This window comes from Sipha flava, unplaced genomic scaffold, assembly GCF_003268045.1.
Source record: "Sipha flava isolate LNK unplaced genomic scaffold, YSA_version1 103_pilon_pilon, whole genome shotgun sequence".
Lineage (NCBI taxonomy): Eukaryota > Metazoa > Arthropoda > Insecta > Hemiptera > Aphididae > Sipha > Sipha flava.
This window is the reverse complement of record NW_020271717.1, coordinates 1863551-1880382: the sequence shown is the minus strand read 5'-3', so window position 1 is coordinate 1880382 and position 16832 is coordinate 1863551. Positions and strand designations below refer to the sequence as shown.

General features: G+C 36.3%; 1 protein-coding gene across 3 annotated transcripts in view; it reads left to right on the top strand.

Annotated features, from left to right (window-relative positions):
* Nucleotides 1-16832, top strand: part of LOC112682406 (homeobox protein homothorax) — a 101619-nt gene that overhangs the window by 47392 nt on the left and 37395 nt on the right. For 2 of the 3 annotated variants that reach the window (XM_025553017.1, XM_025553000.1), the window contains exons 8-9: nt 671-676; nt 10619-10750. In XM_025553017.1, coding sequence (XP_025408802.1) covers nt 671-676; nt 10619-10750 — 138 coding nt within the window. The remainder of the gene's footprint in view (nt 1-670; nt 677-10618; nt 10751-16832) is intronic. The other variant, XM_025553008.1, reaches the window with a different exon arrangement.

The window sequence follows — 16832 nt, the reverse complement described above, 5'->3', positions numbered from 1 at the left end:
GGGGGGGGGGGGGGGGGGGGGGGGGTGGCAAGAGTTGACGTTTTTGTTACATGTTTCCGTCGATCCCCGTCCTCGCACCACCCGATCCGTTTCGCTTCTTCCGCGCTCTACCGCCGGGCCGTATTTTCGCGCCTGCAACAACTATGTAAGGTACGCCGCACGTACTTGATGCGCGTGCAACAATAACGGTAATAATTATTACGTTCTTTACACACACGCGTACCGCAGCAGCGTTGAACAACAACGCCCATCGCGTTATATAGACGTAGTACGGAACGTAGCGCGCGGTGGTCCTATGGTGGAAACAAGTGCGATTTTTATCTTGCGTCATGACGACGGCCACGCCTACGTTTCGACTACTTACTTGCTCTTCCGTGTGCGTATACGTGCGCGCGTACAATGTACGCGCCTATGCCGTCACCGTAACGCTACTCCGGAATGAAACGTTACGTGGTCGGGGGGGGGGGAATGTAGGGGAAAAAACCCGATTATTTTCGATAATAATTAAAATCGATTGTACACGTATTTGTGTGCTTAACGTGTGCACGGACGATGGTAAAACGTTCTTGCCCGGAGGGTGTATATTTGTAGTTTGTAGCTCGTTTCCACACCGTCTTCTCCGGTGTGTTTCTGGACCGAACGGATTAATGACAATTTTTTTTCTTTTCAGAATTGGGTAAGTGTACACGATTTGTCGATAAACGTTACTGTCAAACAACGCACTCGGGTAAGTAACGTGCACGCATACGATTATATTCCGTGTACAGGCCGGTCTGCAGCAACGTACAGATTCGAAACGAACGGCTGACCGCGCGCCTTTTTTTTTTTACTCACCACGTCGCCGTGCCGTTCGTTATCAATAATATCAAAACATATAATGTAGTGTACGACTCGTAGTTTTTTTTTTTTTTCCCATCGAAAACGAATATTCACTCGGGTTTTCCTTTGCCCGCGCGCCATCGTCATCATATATTATTGTATAGGTAGGGGTTTTTATCGTCAGCGCGATGGAAAAGTTCCATTAAATCCGTCTTGACTGTTCAAGTCACGTTTCCTCCTCCTCCTCCACTCGTAAACAGTACGGTTTTGCATTTTTTCGCTCTCGCTCTCTTTGCCAAACCCGTGGAATAAAAAAATCGAATAAAAAAAAAATCCACATTCATTCATTCTGTATGTGCACGGCGGCTGCGGCGACTCGTATAACGTACCACCAGCTCACTACTACTATGTACATGCACGCACACACGCGCGCGTAATGTGTGCGGTTTTCCGCGTTGTGCGACTGCACGCTGTGTGTTTCGTGTGGTTAAAAGAACAAAGCTACGTTTAAGTCAATCAACTTGTGTGTACGCGGCAGTTCCCCTTTTATACATTTTTATTTTTTTTTTCGGTTTTATTTTATGTTTATTTTTTTTTCGCCCGATTGCTCGTGCGCTGCCCTCAAATTGATTGCAATACATATAAACTCTCGTCATGTACGCGCGGTGCAACTTTCTTCCCGTATTATTATCATTGTTTATCGTTATTGACCAATCTGTTTTTATAGCTTTATCTCGACGAATTGACATTGTTAAATCGTTTTATTTTTATGACTAACTCGACTTGGTGCATTGTATAGGAACACGCAGTACACTTCTTCTACCTACACACTCGGTACTTAACCTTGGCATAAAAAAAAAAAAAAATCAAATAGATAATATACTTACCTACATAGTTCGTTTTTATTTCGTCCGTTATGCGTTATCTCAAATCTCGTATTAAATACACGACTATACGATGCGAACTTTGCGCGTTTCGACCGAGATGTATACGTATAGTAAGTTATTTTTGAAAACGTCCGACTTAATATTATTATAGATATTACTTGTACATATAAAATACAATAATATTAATGGATCTAAACGAATTACGCCCAAAAATGACGTTGTTTAGACTTTTATAAGTATAAAAAAACACCGTCAGCGCCCTTTAATTTATTAAGCGAATGGATTGGATTATGTTTTTTCATTGTTCTTTTTCTAAGTGCTTTTGCGGGGCAGCGGTGTCAGTAGTGGTAAAGTAGGGACGCAGTCGATATTTTCACTTATCGAATTATATGTTTTCGTGACCGCCGTTGCGCAGTAGATACTCGTATATATATATATATATTTTTTTTATGTATATAAAACTAAGTTTTTGTTTATGTGTGTGTATGTATTTATGTATGTATTTAGTTTTATGCATGACGTACAATAATATTGTATATGTTTGTGTGTGTGTGAAGATGTTAGAGAAGGGATGACGGAGAGAAGAAAGACCCATTTACGTGATAGTGGTCTATATTATGTATATACTATTATATTTCCCCGGGGCAAGGGGATTGTCGTGAACCGAAATTAAAGTCTACACACGGCAAACAATAAAAAGTAAAAAAAAAAACTTAAGGTGAAATATTTTTACGTTCTCGTCCCAACAAATGTGGGCCGCGAGTTATTTTGTTTTTTTCTATTAGTCGGTAAACGTATTTGAGCGTAATGCATTCTTCATTATTATTCAGTAGGTATACCGAAATAATAATAATTTCATTTTTTTTTCTTCGTATTTTCAATCCGTTACATATGCGCTGTATATAATATGTACGCTATACGAATATTAAAAAAAAAAAAAAAAATGTAGTAAAATGAGATACGAAATCCCGAATCCTTCCGAATTTACGTCGTGTAAAACATCAGTTATTCTAATCCGTATTGCTTTCGTGTAATATGTGGTGTGGATATAAGATGAATCAATTAAAAACCACAACGTTAAAAAAAAAGAGATGTTGAAGGATCTAGATGCAGCAGTATTTTTACCAACACTACAGCGTTAAAGAACTGTGCAGGTAAAAATTTGAATGGAACACGCCCACTACAACCGGAAAAATAATGCAACGTCTGCTTAATCATCATATTTTTACATGATACTCACTGTCGATAATTAAATTTTAATTAATTTCGAAACGAATATATTATTATTGTTATTATTATTATAATTATCTGGTGTTGATACCCATCGTGTTTCGTACATTTTCGTGTAACACTGCTACGGTAGCTTCGACTCAAGTTTTTATTTATACCAACATATGTATACTTTTTATGTACATGCACGGCGGACGTTTAACTCATTAATAATATTATTTCGCACAACATCTATAAAACATTATGCTCTTGTAACACGAGTTATTAAGGAGGAAGGTTAGCAAATAGGTAGTAAAAGGTCGCAGGTATCAAAAGCTCGACGCAATATTTAGTATATTTCGTAAAATAATATCGACTTTTTTCGGCTGCACCCGCGAGCGCGCGCGCGCGTGTGTGTGTGTGTGTGACCAAGTCGCGTGACAAAACGCATTCAGTAACGATAATAATATCACGTCTACACGGTATTATTTACACGTGGAAAAACTCGTGAGATTGCTTGTCGTCGACGATCGACGCATAAACTACGAGAGCCGTACAACACAAAATTATTACAAACAATAATAAATAAATTAGCAGGCAACTTGTGAACGGACCGAAAGGAAACGTTAAACATTGGTAAACTGTTGGTTTCAATTTTACGATCACGATCGATTTTGGTTATTAACAATGAATTTTTTTTCTAATTAATATTCGATTATAGTGATTGATCTTAATTACAATAATATAAACGCGCTATATCGTACTGCACGACGCGGCGCCGTGTTACAATTAACTGATATTACTTTCATCGCCAAATCAATGCGGCTAGTGGATCTTATTGTATGGCTGTATATTTCAATTCAATTATTTACATTTTTTTTTTTTTTTATTTTGCAATCAATTAAATATATTAATCGTAACATCAATGAGCGCAGAGTTTTTTAAAAATATTTATTAAGAAAGGTTATTTTTCTATGAAGTATTTGAATTAGGAACGTACGTTGTTTCATTTATACGAATTAAGATATAAAAATATATACAACTACTATTCATATGAACTGTTTAAAACTTTATAACTTCAGAGTAATTTTTATTTTGATTCAAAATTATATATTCGTGTGGCGATTCGAACGAAAATACCAATATTTAGAAATCATCGTAACATTTAAAAGTCCCGTTTATCTACGGCATTGCAATAAATATGAATTGAAAGGTTTTTTTCTTTTGGGATCTCTGTTTTTATCACTTATTTTCGGGGGGTAGGAAAACGTGCGATAAAAATATAATACGGGGAACATCGAAAGGGCGGGAACCATGAGTTTAGGCACCATCGCAAGTCCATTTCTCGACGACACATTTTGATGTACCCCAAAATTACGATTGTAAAATAAACAATTACAGTTATTACGTTATACGCGCCTACCACGGTCATGTAATGGTAATTGGTGGTTTCACCATTGCCACCTCCCGCAGCAGTAAATGGCGTGACGTATTTTTGTCGAATCGCTGCGCCGTCGACAGGGAGTTAGTTGCTACGTTCCGTGTGTTTCCATCCGTCCATCCTCGCCGTAGTCATCATGTCAAAAGATTAATGTCATTATGGCATTACGAGACACGCGTAATTACAGGATATGATACAACTGACCGGGCAATTGTACACCTCGCGATCACGCAACGATCATCGCTTTGTTAACCATTTCAATTATAATAACATAATTTTTCTTCCTATAGTATACTACGAATTATTATTGTTATTATCGTCATCTTTATTGTTTTTGCCGTTGTCGTCGTCGTCGTCGTCGTCGCCGGTGGCATGTCTTTTATGTGCCGCTAAATGATTTTTCGTGATTTATTTGCGCGCGGTATCTTACGTACCAAACGGGAAACCGAAACCGCTCAATCGGAATTACGACTTTGTGTTTAATACGAAAAAACAAATCGTTAACGATATCGCGTATGCATATCTAACGTTTATTCAAAACCGTGCACCGACTAGTATACACATCAGTGTACCTACGTAAATCCTATGTGAATTAATTTTCGAGTTTGTATACTTAATTATAATTTATATCATCTTCGACTTTTCTCGTACGGTTAGGTTTCCCGTAGGTTCGGCTCAGGGTTTTTATTTTCAAAAACCCGTTCGAAGACATTGGGCTAATTGATATAAATATATATTTCCCGTCTATTGTTTTCAAAGTACACGCACTGTTATTTGAGGGGCTATACTTTTATATTATTTATATATATATATATGTATGTATCGACGTATATAGATATCGTACTACAACAAAAATCCATCAACTGTAATTGAATTGGCGAGATCGTGTTCGTGGATTCTCGGTCACCGCAAAAACAAGAAACATTAATATCCCTTATTAATGTCAGTATAGGCCAAACAAAGTACTTCGGTTTCGGTTTCACACAGGGACTAATTTTGAGATTAAACCTTGATTTTCTTATATTTTTCGACAGTTTTCAAAAATATATCTGTGTACATATTCATCATTTTTTCTTATTAAAACGTAACATTTTATGTTTTCCGCCGGAGTATAAACGGAGCATAAACGTGAATTATACTGATTACGCGTAAATGAATGTATTTTATACAGACTCGCCGCTAGAAGAATTGAAAAGTATAATATATTTTACATACGTAATCTGAAATGTTATTTTTAGAAAAAGAAAATTGTTGATTATTCATTAGCGTGTTGAAAAAAATAAAAACAATTTTGTAACTTAATTCAAAACGAATTTTATATGCAAAATAATTTTCATGATCATGCGTACGCATAATAATCATACCTACTTAATGCAGTTAAATTAAATAAAAACCCTTATGGTCGTGTTGTTGTAACACGAAACTTGATTTTACATAAGGTTTCTTCGAGAATTTTGTTATATTTTATCTAATAGGTTATTGTTACTAAATTCACGTTTCATGTTTTATGTGCCCTTGTGTATAGCGACGATTTTGATATTTTACCGTAATTAATGCGTATGCGTTCACCGCGGTGTTGACAGTTTGTCGTAATATTTTTATACATTTATTTTTGCATTATCTTCAATAAATAGTACAGGCGTACACTATTTAGGATAGGTAATGCGGTGCACAACAAAAAGAAAATATTATATTCAAAACGCCGGAAGCTGTTAAAGTGTACTCGCGATTATTCTACCACGACAAAACAGTACACGACGATGAGAAAAACCATGGAGAAAATCATCGTCGTAGCTTGTAGTAAATGGGTGGGTGTCTTCCGGCAACAGACACAATAAAATGACACACACACACACACACACACACATATATATATAATTCCCATGATTACCACCAAGAACGAATTCTTTTTATTTCTTTATAGAATTAAAAAAAAATAAAAAATAATTTATATACATGTATAAAGCCTGTGATGGCTCATTTAACTCGGCAGCAACGGTGTTGGTTATCTATCTACGCGCGGCGTCGGGGCCGTAGTAATGCTCCGTTCGAATCCCGCGTAAATAACGCGCGTAGAAGTATACACACTAAATGCCAGGCACTAATCGGACAAAGATATTTGTAAGTAATATAAATTTAAAAACCGGATATATTATGATTATTGTCGGTGGGTCGTGTAGGAAATTAGGAAGAAATTGTGTGGAACGAAAATGATCTATATTTTCACATTGATACCGCGCGAACAAAAACCTGATGATAACAATAACGATGTACGGGTAATACGTCATCCGGATAAAAATGTTTTACCGATGAAACGTAAAACACACTCGGAGCGGTGATTGACGGAGGGAGGAGTAAATCAAACTCCGGGTTAATTATGATTTATAATATTATTTTTTTCCACGTTCGATCTCGTGAACTCAACCTATCTTTACAACCGCAATATATTTGAAACGTCTGACAGAAATCAAAACCATCAATATTGCCGGAACGAATTAAACCGTTAACGAATCACCCATGCGTTTTATATATTATTTGCATGTACACAATACAGTAATAAAAATAACTTTCAGCGCACGCTTTTAAGGTTTCAATAATATTGTTTATGTATTACTAATAATAATTGCGTATACCTACGTAAAAGTATTCGCTAGCCACACACACACACACACACACACACATACATATGCCATTCGCACAAACAATATATTATGTACACATAAGTAGTAGGTATATATATATATATATATATATTTATGTATATGGTGTTGGTAATTACCGCTGTATACTCGTATGTGAAATAATGTTATTCGTTAGTCTGTTTACGACGACGACGACAGCGGCGGCGATTATTGTATGGTAATTTTTTAAGGAGTCTACGCAAAAGAGAATGGAGACAGTTTTCTTGCAATGCCCGTGGTCGTGTTTTTCTTGCCTTCAATTCATTTTTTTTTTTTTTTTTTTTATACGATTATCTTATATCTTTTGTTAGAAGAGAACAAAAATCTAAAAATCCCCTTTCGTCGTAATTGGCGACTCGTGTGTGTGTGTGTGTGTGTACCGCGTGAGTTTTGTTTTGCGTTCATCATACTATTGTGAATAAGAATTTATCGTGTACAGCGTTTTGTACAGAGAATATATTATGAATACGAACAAAAAAAAAAAAAACACGTATTATATATATGTGCGCGCGTTTGTGTGTGTGTGTGTGTGAGAGAGTATGGTTTGACGCGAAGACGACATAGAGCCAAGTATAGAGTTTTTTAAATGTCCAAAATTCGTGACCAGTCGTGTTCTCTATTCTTAATGAAAACATTAAAATATATTATACATGCGTACCGTTTTTTTAAACGTATTATATTGTATTTACATATTATTATACGGTGTGTACACCCCGTCGAGTTTGAAAACTTTGTAAAAGTCGATTAGTCCCGTCAAGGTTTCTCGTACTTTTCGAGTACGCTGTACAACACAGTCGGTATATCATCATCGCGCATATTATATAATTTATATACGAGTGTATGCGCTGACCGATGTGGATGAGAGCCCGTTATATACTTTGTACATTTATACGATATCGTAATGTATGTAATGCGCTTCGTATAGAAATAATAGAACTAGTTTTAGAAAATGAATTTTAGTTCGTATTATTATTATTATCATCATCATCGTTATTATTATTATTATTATTATTATTATTATTATTATCATTATTATTTTTATTACCACCGCGCGCGCGCGCACCCAGCCCCGTAATTTTAGTACACCGTCATCTTTATAATGATCAACATCATCATCATCGTGTAGTCGTCGTAGTCGTCGTGATCATGGTCGTCACGAGGGCGTCCGTTTCGCGTGCGCACGTTGTCAGAGAACTTCCACTCCTCGCGCCGGCTCGACAGAGGTATGAGTTTGACCTCTTGACTCGGTACGTACTCCGTGCCAGGATTGGCGTGCGAGAGACGCATGGACGTATCGCGTACGTCTTTCTCCTGGGGTACCGTGTATATATATATATATATATATTATATTCCTCTCTCGGAAAAAAAAATAAAATAAAACACCTGTCAATCATTGTAACTTGCGCGCATTACAGTACCATTGGAATATAAAAATAATAATAATAATAATAATAATAATCACAATATTAATAATGATAATAATAGTAGTAATAAAAAACGATAATGATAACGATTATAATAATATTATTATTAAAATTATTTTAGTTTTTCCGTAACCCTCCCCCCACACTTTATGATACGTGTATAATATATACTGCATTTATAGTCATATACACACACATAGACTTTATTAGTCGGCTGACAGCTTGGAGCGTTTTTATTATTATTATTTTACTCGTTTCGAATCGACGAAGCCTCTCGCTGTTAAAATTTAACCACATACATAATATTATGTGGTGTATGTATATACATTTTTTTTTTCGTATTCGAAAAATAACAAATTGATTTATGGGAATATATTCTTAAAAAACATTATATATATACATAGAAGGTCGACATCGCAGTAGGAATACCTGCATGCAGTCCGAAGGAGAAAGAGTACTGTGGTATAAGTGCGGTTGACTTGGAGGTTTCTGCTGCACAGCAACTGCCTAAGGGAATTTCGACGTATATTATTTTGAAAAATGTTAATCTTTAAGCGCTCAAAAGGTAATAATAATAACAATGATAAATATTAAATTACATCGTTATTTATAATGATTTAAATATTTTCGGGGAATTTTTTTTTTCCAATCATCAATATTATACTTTTACCAGTAGTATTTCCGTACGTGAAATCATTTCGAATAAGAAAATAACGTTGTACATTATTTTGTTATTACGTTCTATTCGGTTTTTAAACAGTAAACCCATATGTCATATATATAGGTACTGAACGTGTAATTTTTCGTTTGAATTTGGTAAAATATGTTTTCGAACGTTTGTATTAAAAAAAAAAAAAATAAAAAAAAAAAACGTAACGTTAGTCATTATACACTGTGGAATATTATAATATGTATAATATGTGGAGGTCAATATTGTCTCTTTTATGTTTTTTTTTTCGAGAACAAATACCGCGTATCTCATCGGACATCGGTCCGTATACAGTTCTCTTCTACACGCTTTCTATGTATGATAAAATATTACAAAATACACACATTTGGCCTTATTTGTTGTAGAATAATAAGCGGCGTGTTGTTCACACACGTGCATATAAAATTTGATGACGGGTGATGGCACATTTTGTATTCAGTACAACCAAATACACGACATCTGGCAACACAAAGTCATGACGTGACCGGATTTTTTCTTTTTTTTTTTTTAAATATTTTCCATCATTAATTTATCTTTAACTATTTTCAAATTAAAAGAACATAATAGTAAAAATAATATTTTTTTAAATCGCGTATCATCGATTTTCATACCATACTATATAATTAATACCCCTATGTTATTACGTTTCGAGCGCGACATTATACTACGGGTGTTTATTATATACTGCAATATATTATTATTGTATATTAAAATATAATATTATTTAATAGCAGTACATTGTTGTAGATGTAATAATAATTGTTATTATAGATTTGAAACAAATAAATAATTATAGGAACTTCGTGTAGTACTCTTTTTTTTATGACCACATTCATGTAATACACAGGATTGTATACACACACACACAAACATAGATAAAAATTGTATATATTCTTTATTATCACTGTAAGTATAAAATAATGTATACGATTGTAGTGGTTTTAATAGATTTTTTTTCTAACTCGTAATTATCGCTTTTGAAATCTCCTCCCATAAATACAAATAAATACCCCTTCGAACGACAGCTCGTAACAGTCGAAATGGACATGACAGATATTATTTTTTTTAACGTTTTACGCGTTTAAAAATACCAGTTTTAAAATTATAGGTTGTCTTGTCCAACTTAATTCTTTCTTCACACAGCCACAGATATACGTGTCTTTATACTTACATGCCTACGAATGCGCAACACAGACGCACACTTATAGATTATTAAAAATATTATTATTCAGTCAGATTACTATCAGATTAAGTGAAGTTTTGTTATCGTCGTAAAATTATTAATTTTTTTCCATATATAGGCTCTTACATCGTGTTTATTTGATAATTCTAACAAATTTGTTTCAGGATTGAAAAATAACGGTTTTTCCCCCAACAATCACTTACAACGTATTGTTTAGACATTGTTTGGCACACAAACGTTAACGTAGACGTGTTTGTTTTTTCAGGTAAATGGTGTCAAAGGCGAGATTGGCCTCCACCATTAGACGCCCGGGCGGCATCGGCCGCGGAAGCGGCGAAACGCGGTCTTCTGTATCAATCTGTGTTCCTCGGCGGTAGCCCAAATGATTACAACTCGTGTAAGTATTTATGTTTATAATATTAAGTCCGTCACAATATCTGATCACCCGCTGTGCCGGTAGAATAATTTGTCCGAAAGAGCAACGCGAGGTAAATGCCTCTCGAGTTAAATCTTATTTTTTTTCTCGCTTCATCTTTTCCCAGACGCTCAAAGTGTATACACCTATTCATATATATATATATATCATGTATACAGTATGTGTGTACGAAAGACCACGCGATTTAAAGTATTTACTGACCGTCAATAGAGGTCTACTGGATCGCCATTAAAATGAACATTTGACGTGCGTGCGTTTATGTCGGTTGTACCCTTTATTAAAAAAAAAAAAGACAAAAAAATAAAAATGGAAAACCCCCGTCAAAGAGTATCCGAGATAGTAGTGGAACGGGGAGGGACAGAGGGTAGGTATGAGCGAGGAAACATTTCCCGGTTTGCCAGTACTTGTAGTCGTTGCCATGGAAAACCTGGACCGCGCGAGCGCCGTGCGCAGTCAACCGGGCGGCCATCCATCTCTCGCGTATATACACATTTTCGGCCGCCACCGCCGACGACGGTACAACGCGCGCGTTCCGTCTTGCCGTTTTTATTCCGTACCCGCGTGAACGCGGCGAGAACGTGCACACGTTCCGTCGAAATGTAATCTGCTAACCGTGCGTGTACCCAAAAAATATAAGTTTATTAATATAATAGTTTCTGATGTGTATACAAACAATATATATGCCCGAATACGTGCGATTTCCGTTTTTCAAAACGTGTTCGGATATCATCGGCGGAATGTGCGTCCCGGCGTACGCGTAATACGTTTATCGTAAATGATACGGCGCGCACGCCCCCGTTGCTCATTACATGGTTATCGCTGTTTGTTTGATTTTAGTCGCGTCTGTGTCAACACGCAGTTAGGAGGTATTAAGTACACATCCGCCGCACAGTAGTTTATTGATATAGTCTGCGTTGCCCGTACCCGCGTTGTTTCGACGGTTTCCAGACGGAATTCGTGTATCCGCACCACCTGAACTAAAAGTGTACACCAAAACCAGTATTGCGCGGTTCGCATCGCGACCTATTTGAACATAATTATTCGGCGGTCGCTTCTCGCCGTACGATTTATTCGACCGACACCGCGCTCCTATGCTGCAACGGCACGTCTCGTGTTTCTTCAGTTGGTCGAAATTTGTCGCTATTGGGTTTTCATATTATTATTTTGTTTTTAATAATAGTCGAATACGATATTGTATTAACGGTGTAAAGATGGTGGCGGCCAAGAGAAAGAGAGCGAGGTAGAGAGATTGAGACGGAACGAGTGGGATACATCGGATATAACGATGATAATAGAACTCCCGAGGGATAACTATACCGTAGCGGTACGGCGGGGTCCAACTGGTCTCGGAGGAGCCAATTACTGTTGTTGCTGCTTCGTATATCCCGAAAGAGATTGATTGACCAATCAACATATAAGAAGAAACTTTGAACATGAACTTGGAGAAACACGAAACGCTCGTCTAAAAAACCCCTTTGTTAGCCTGGAAAATTCAAAATAATATACCTACTTATCGTTGTCGGTACTGAAGAAATAACATTTTTCTATTAAAATTATGCGTCATAGTGTATGGAATTATAATATCTCGTCCCATAAAGCCATAACGCGGTCGTACAGGTCTGTGTAAATACTTAATACTAAATAAAATACCGTTGCGAGTGAAATTAACAAACGTACACTCGTGTATGGTTTGTATAATATTGTATCGTTTAAATATGGCAACCTAAACTCACCAAACGCGCGCTTCGTACTATATTATCGTGTATATTCAATTTCCATTTGTAACGAGAAAAATAAAAACGTCCATTATATGTATTATTGTCGATGTATATCGAATAACCGTACGCGTGTATTTGGTGCACAGTACGGCAAACATACGGGCATAGAAATATCCTGCAGAGGCTGCCAAGGTATATATTTACGGGCATATGTGTGTGCGGCGTAAAGGGCCAGAAGTGAAAATACGATTATGGTACTTGTAACCACAACCGGCGGAACTTGAGGATTTTTTCGTTTGTACTTATTTCCTTTTTATACTTGCTGCACGTGACAGCTATACTGCGCGTGGTTCGGTGGTGCGTGCGTACCGTTTTCAGGCTGACAACGGCAACGGCAACGACGACGACGACGACGACGACGACGACGATGATATCAAAAACAGCCCATAAAGTGAGGAGGTCTCAATTATTGTATACATATATATATATATATGTATGTACCATTCAATATAAGGGTAGGAATAGGGGGATTGTGTGTGCAGAACGGAGGTGGTGTATGCGCACGTACCGGACCACTGGTAAAACGGAGGTGTGTTGGTGACAGCCAGGAAATGAACGAACGCTGGTCACCCCTTTATTCTCGTTTCGGTTTTCGTTAACTATACTACCTCTGCTGCGTATAGTACTATATCAAATAATATTGTAGTTATCTTAAGTCTGAAGAAAAAAAATGTGTATGTATATAAATATATGTGTGTGTGTGTGTGTGTGTATTACACACAACAAACACTGCTGCCGCACCACGACCGGTATTATCAAATATAAAAATATTTCTGCAGGGAAAAGGGGAACCATTTTTCACAAGCTAAACGCACTACTGCGCAGTTATATAGCTTCCAGTGGTTCACCAGAGGTGTTGGGTGTGTTGTCGAATTTTTAAAAAAGTTTTTGATTTTAAATCCCACTTACAACTCTATAACTATTAACACATTTTGGTTATTTAAAAACGTACACACGGTAAATTAGACGACAAAGTTCCGTATGATATAACTGTGCAGAATTTGTTTTATCTCCGGAAAAATAAATGCAACATTTTTATTATTCTGATGTGCCAATTTTATATCAAAATCGTGTAGACTAAATGAAACATTTGGGACATTTTGTTGTTCTAAAAAGTGTTCTCTGTAGGAAAAAAAAAGACCCATTAAAAAAACTAACGTTTCTTCATTTTGATCGGAACCGAAAAAACGGAAAACTTGCTGCTGGTACCTGTACATAGTTTTAAATTTTGGCAACGTTTTATTTTCAACAATATGGACGGTAAAATTCTGCATTTTGCGCATCTCAGACAAATTTTTATTTTTATTTCGATAATAGATACAACGATGTATGTCCCAACAATGTATTTGGAAGGTGTTTGTTGTTTATTTTGATTAACCGCGTACAATTTATGCGTGCTTACCAATAAACTCTATTTGAATAAACCATGTACTGTTCAGAGAAAAATAAGCAGTGGAAATAGATTGTTTTTCCAAAAATATAACTCGTACCGTATCGACATCATTGTTTGTTAAAGTTACATAGATTCTTTTTACATCTATATATGACGTAGTGAATAACATTCTTTAATCTTTATAGCCATAAATGGCTTACATTAAATTATTAAACTCGCGTTGGTCGCACGTTTATAATATATTCCATAGACAGTCGGGGTCGTTGTCGGTCTGCAGGCATTTTTTGACCTTAATCATATTATGGTGTTGGTGGCCAGATTCTCTCTCGCTCGCTCTCGTCGTTCTTTTCGTCGTCGTCGTCGTCGTTGTTATTTTTTTCTTGTTACATCTCGAAGGCACCGCCATCATCATCATTATCATCATCATCATCTTTTTGTGGTTAATTCTCTCTCGACATTAACGTTGATGTATTACAATAATATTCCGTTTATAAGAGTTTCGAGTAATTTTTAACGCTATTATTTTATTTTTTAATACACGGACCTCAGGGGTCGAGATTTTTTTCTTACACACTGTGTCGCTATGTTCGAATCTCTACCCCTTCGAACGGTGTACTCTTTAAACGGCGATTAAGATTATATTATTATTATTATTATTATATTACCATTACATGTGTTACAGTGTTTTTAATAATAACTGTTTAACTTACAACTGCACCTATTTTACGATTGTTATTATTACTATTATTATACACACAACGTATTTATACATTTAGCGGAAATAACTAGAATATAATAATATATAACTTCTTACTATAACTACCTTCTATATAAGCTTACCACTACTCATTAGTCGTTATAAACATTGCGTTGCTAGTGTGTATACATGTATATATAAAAATGTCCATACATTATTTGTGAGTTCAACTCATTATAGTCAATCACTTTGTTTGAGGCTATGTCGTAATATTGATATTAATATATTTCATATATATATATATATACGTTTATGTGCATGTAATTTCAACTTGTGCTTGTGCGCACCGCGTTCGATTTCATTACTTGTTATTTTCTTTTTTAGTTTTTAATGGCTGCCTTGTTCAAAGAGTCGTTGCCCATAAACTCGTTTTCTCTTGTCCGTTTAACATGCCGCCGCCCATTTTCTTTGACCAATCCTCATAACCTGCATCATGATGCATCGACTGTATTGGTACTCGCGGCGTACGCACAAGAATCATTTGCATTTGTGTAATCGTTAACCTTTTCACATTATCAGATATTATAATCAAAATTTAATGAACGATTATTGGCATCGTAAATCCAGAATGATTTGAAAAACGCGATACGGTTCACTTTCGATGTATTAGGTGTACAGGTGGTGATTACACACAGTACCTATGTTATGTACGGGGACGCGATGATTTCGATAAACTTTACTTCAGTGAGGTGTTTATGATTGTATATGTGTAATTCCACATAGGATAATCTGAAAACGAAAAAAGTCGTTAGAACAAAAACCGTGTTTAATTGACGTGCAACAAAAACGCATTAGAAAGGGGACATGCTGGTGCAGCTTAACTTATAATAAATTACAAATTCAAAAGTTGAACTCTGACAATGATACGGGACGACGGGTCCGCCACAACGACGCGCGGTCGAGAGAGATAACCCTTCCTTCCTAATGTGTTTAGGGGGTCAGTCCCTCGGATATAATATTGTAATCCAATCAAATACAAACAAACACCTAAACCCATTAGATAAACAGTTTTTACTCCACTCCACCGCCACTACTACCGCCGCTGTTGTTTATTTAGTGTGTATGAGTCATTACACACTACTATGGCGTATAATATGTTTATGCCCCAACCACCGACTTTCTTATCTGACACAGTGTGCAGCGTGGCTGTTTTATCTACAGTCAACATTAAAACAACGCTCTGAATGCACATTCTGTTATTATTATAATTTATTTTTATTTTATATACAAAAGCACACACATACTCACACATTTATAATGAGAACATATACGCTGGCGAATTTGTATGAAATTGTTATCGTCAACTTTGTAAAACGTTACTTGATGTTAAATTTGTTTTCTTTTAACCGACCATCGTCGAATTGGACGACGATTTCTCGTTATCGCTGGTGTATACGAAAAATAGTTCAGCTGAATAACGTTTTGAATTTTGTCGAAAAACGGTATCGAAAATAAAACGGTCTCGCACAAAGTCTGTAGTGTGCACGTGGTCCCTTATCGGTCGTGTTGTACAGCGCTATCCGCCGTCACCACTAAGAATGTGTTTGTGTGTGTGTGTGAGGAACCTGGTAAAAGGTACCATCTATATATATATACATATATAAATATGTAAGGGAGAGAATGCGAGCAGAGATATTGTTTTGATTGTGTGTGAATGTATGTGTGTGCACGCGCGCGTGTGCGAATATTTTATGTGGGAGGTTAGTGTGTGTGCGTGTGAGCGTATTCCGGCCGGCAAAGTGAGTAGAAAGAGGAATGAGAGATTGAGGGGTAGTAGTGCAGCAGTGATTGATCACCTTCTGTAGTGAATCTGATAGCAACGGTGCACGTTTACCCACCGCCGCCGGCACGGGGAAACGGCGGCAGCTACAAGCTCCACGACCCCTAACTTCCGTAAAATTACCAATTGCACGCGCAGACAGAAGAATTTATAACCGTAGGCTCTTTTCATTTTTTTTTTTTTTTTTTTTTTTAATTAAAAAAAAGTCATAAGTAAAGTACGTTCGGTATTACAGTAGATTGTTTTTAGAAAACCGTATTTCATCTTTGAGCATATATGTGTACAATGTTTATTTCATATATTGCATTATTTTGGTAATTTTGAACTTTTCTTCT